The following is a 2,832-nucleotide window of genomic DNA, read 5'->3' as shown; positions in this document are numbered from 1 at the left end:
TTTTTTTTTTTTAACTAGAAAAAACCCACCACAGCCCTTGTGGGTGCAGACACAGACCCTGATCCCTTCCCAGCTGTTGAAGCTCTCCCAAGCTTTCCGTGCAAAAGGAAAAGGGGGGGTTGGTGTTTTTAATGCAATTACCTCTGATATTGTTGTTTTAATTTTGCAGAGTGCTTTAAATCCCTCAGAGCAGCTGCCAGGCCTGGCCTGGAATGCCCCGGAGCAGGGGCTGAGCTTGGCACAGGGCACTTTGCATGAGGCATTCCCAGAATCATGGAATTGGTTTTTTTTGGGAAGCAGGGTATGGTTAAAAACAAATCCCCAGCGTTTTCAGTGTGGATCCATGTGCCAGGAGGCTCTGCATTGTGTTGTGGCAGGTTTGGAACAGAGCAGGACATGGCTGCAGGGCTGTGGTAATGCCACCCCTCAGGGTGGGCATCTACAGCAGGGAAAGGCACTTGTGTGAGGGGGAAAAAGGAAAAAAAATGTACCAAAAAGCAGGTCAAGAGAGAAGTGGTGGGGACAGAACGCGCTCGAACCCCAGGGAAGGTGTGACTTTACAGAAAACCCCTCAGGTGACATCCAGAAATGAATTATATCTCTTTATTATTAAATAATTAACACTCTACTGATTCAGAAATCCCGCAGCAGCTTGAGCTGGAATGGGAATGGGGGGCAGCCCCCCCGCCCCCAGACTGTACCCTGATTAGCAGAGATTTCATGGAAGAACAAACACGGTCTGCAGCAGCTCGGGATTGTGGCCAAGGGAACAGTGGCTGGGGAGGAGAGACCTCGGATGCTCAGTCCAGTGGGAGCTGGAAAACTTGCTCCAGACTCCTGGCATTCCCAGCTCCTGCTCCCTAGAACCAGCCCCAGCAAGGGGCTCCGGGATGGACAGCTGGGAAGGAGGCAGATCCAAACGGCCAACTGCAGACACGGAGCTCGCTGAACGTGCTGGCACGAGCGCCCTGCCACTTGCTGGTGACATTTATGGCTGGACATCATCAAGTGATGTGCTGAGGGGTGGCAGGAGCACCGTCCTACTTGTCCTTTGCATCCAGCTGAAAACAGGGAGACCACAGCGTTTGCCAGGGAGCATCAAACATTCCAGCTCCAAGCACCATCCCCGCAGCTTTCACAGAATCCCAGGATGGTTTGGGTTGGAAGGGACCTTAAAGCTCATCTCGTTCCACCCCCTGCCATGGGCCGGGACACCTTCCACTAGACCAGATTGCTCCAAGCCCTGTCCAGCCTGGCCTTAGTTTTCCTGCTTTATCAGCATTATCCATCAGGGATTCAGAGCAGCACAAGAATCAAGCCAAGGGCTGGCTGGACCCCAGAACATTTGTACCAAAAAATCAGAAACCTGGCCAAAAGATTTAAGAATTCCTACTCAGTTCCTGCCTCATGATCTGATGAAAATAAGAACAACCTGGATATAAAAACTGGAATCTTGGAGCCAGATTTTATGAAGAAGTCACACATGGGCAGTGTATCCCTAAAAAATACAACTGTTTGATGTCAAATGTGGAAAAACCTTCCCAGTGGTCTACAGCAATGCAGTAATTAACAGCAGCACTGAGCTCTAATAATTAAGGACTTGTTCCCCTGCAATTTCTCACTCCTGAAGATCCCAGAAGTTTACAGATGTGAGAATGGCACAGGGAAAGAAATGATCAAAGGCGAAATCCTGCCCTTTTCCACATTCCTGTTTCATCTGGGACTGGCAGATCTGCATCTGCCCATCTACCACGGACACGTTCAGCCCACAGCGCTCTGCTCTGGCACCCTGGCTGTGAAACAGCACTCAGGTTTGGGTTGGTTTGGGGTTTTTTAGCCCTGCTGCAGTCCTTCCCCGTGGAGGCAGACAGCAGGCAGCCTCAGCAAGCACAGACCCACTCCCGGGATAACTCCGGCACAGGGAACGCAAAGGCTGAGGGGGGAGCTGGGGCTCGGAGCCCCTTCCCACCTTCTCTCTCTCCTTCTGGATCAGCGTTTGCATCTCGTCGTTCCAGCCCAGCAGCTCCACCAGCTTCTCGACGCCCCCGACCACGTCCCCGAGCTGGGCCACGTCGTTGTGGCGCTGCTGCCACGCGAAGGGGCCCACGAGCTCCCGGTTGATGAGGACCCGGGGCACGGAGCTGCGCACGGCTCCGGCCAGGCTGGCAAAGGGCTCCACCTGAGGGGGGAACCGGGAGGGCAGGGGGACCGTCACCCTGCCACAGCCACCAGTTCCAGGCTCAGAACTGCTGAGTGTGACCGTTCCCCCGCTGTGGGCTCAGCCACCCCGGCTCTCCGTGGGTCACGGTGTCACCCGGTGGCCTTTCCTGAGGTGACCCCGAGGCTCTCCAGGTGCCCTCCTGGTTTCTAGAGGGTCTCTCAGAGCACCTGCACCCTATTTCTTACCCTCCACCTCAAATTTCACCTCCCTAAACCCAGTTCCTCGCCTTCTCCTCTAAGCCCTCTCTCCCCTCTGGAGCCCCTGTTTTCTGAGCGCCCTTTTCCCCCGGGGGCTCCCCTTATTCCCAGACCTCCAGGGACGTCCCGATGACGAAGAGCAGGTCTGCCAGGGGGAAGTCTGCCAGGTGCAGGAGGAAGCGCTGCGGGAGCTCCTCGCCGAAGAACACGATGTCAGGCTTGACAACTCCGGTGCACACGGGGCAGCGAGGGACCCTGTCCCCCATGACATCCCCCTGAAAGGAGAGACCCCAAAATTGCTCATCACAGGGACCCTGTCCCCCATGACATCCCTCTGAAAGGAGAGACCCCAGAACTGCCTGTCACGGGGACCCTGTCCCCCATGACATCCCCCTGAAAGGAGAGACCCCAAAA

At 55.2% G+C, this 2,832-nt stretch overlaps 1 protein-coding gene across 1 annotated transcript in view; it reads right to left on the bottom strand.

The window, feature by feature from the left end:
• Positions 1–589: 589 nt before the first annotated feature.
• The window catches only part of SIRT3 (sirtuin 3), a 4,720-nt gene continuing 2,477 nt past the window's right edge, over positions 590–2,832 (bottom strand). Inside the window, exons 4-6 of the mRNA XM_017838242.1 lie at positions 2,532–2,693; positions 1,970–2,179; positions 590–1,061 (exon numbers count right to left, since the gene is read on the bottom strand). Of these exons, the coding sequence (XP_017693731.1) occupies positions 1,041–1,061; positions 1,970–2,179; positions 2,532–2,693 (393 nt within the window). The 3' untranslated portion in view covers positions 590–1,040. The remainder of the gene's footprint in view (positions 1,062–1,969; positions 2,180–2,531; positions 2,694–2,832) is intronic.

The sequence above is a fragment of the Lepidothrix coronata genome, unplaced genomic scaffold (assembly GCF_001604755.1).
Source record: "Lepidothrix coronata isolate B3197 unplaced genomic scaffold, Lepidothrix_coronata-1.0 Scaffold329, whole genome shotgun sequence".
Classification (NCBI taxonomy): Eukaryota; Metazoa; Chordata; class Aves; order Passeriformes; family Pipridae; genus Lepidothrix; species Lepidothrix coronata.
The sequence above is the reverse complement of the archived record's forward strand: the minus strand, read 5'-3'. Positions and strand labels throughout refer to the sequence as shown.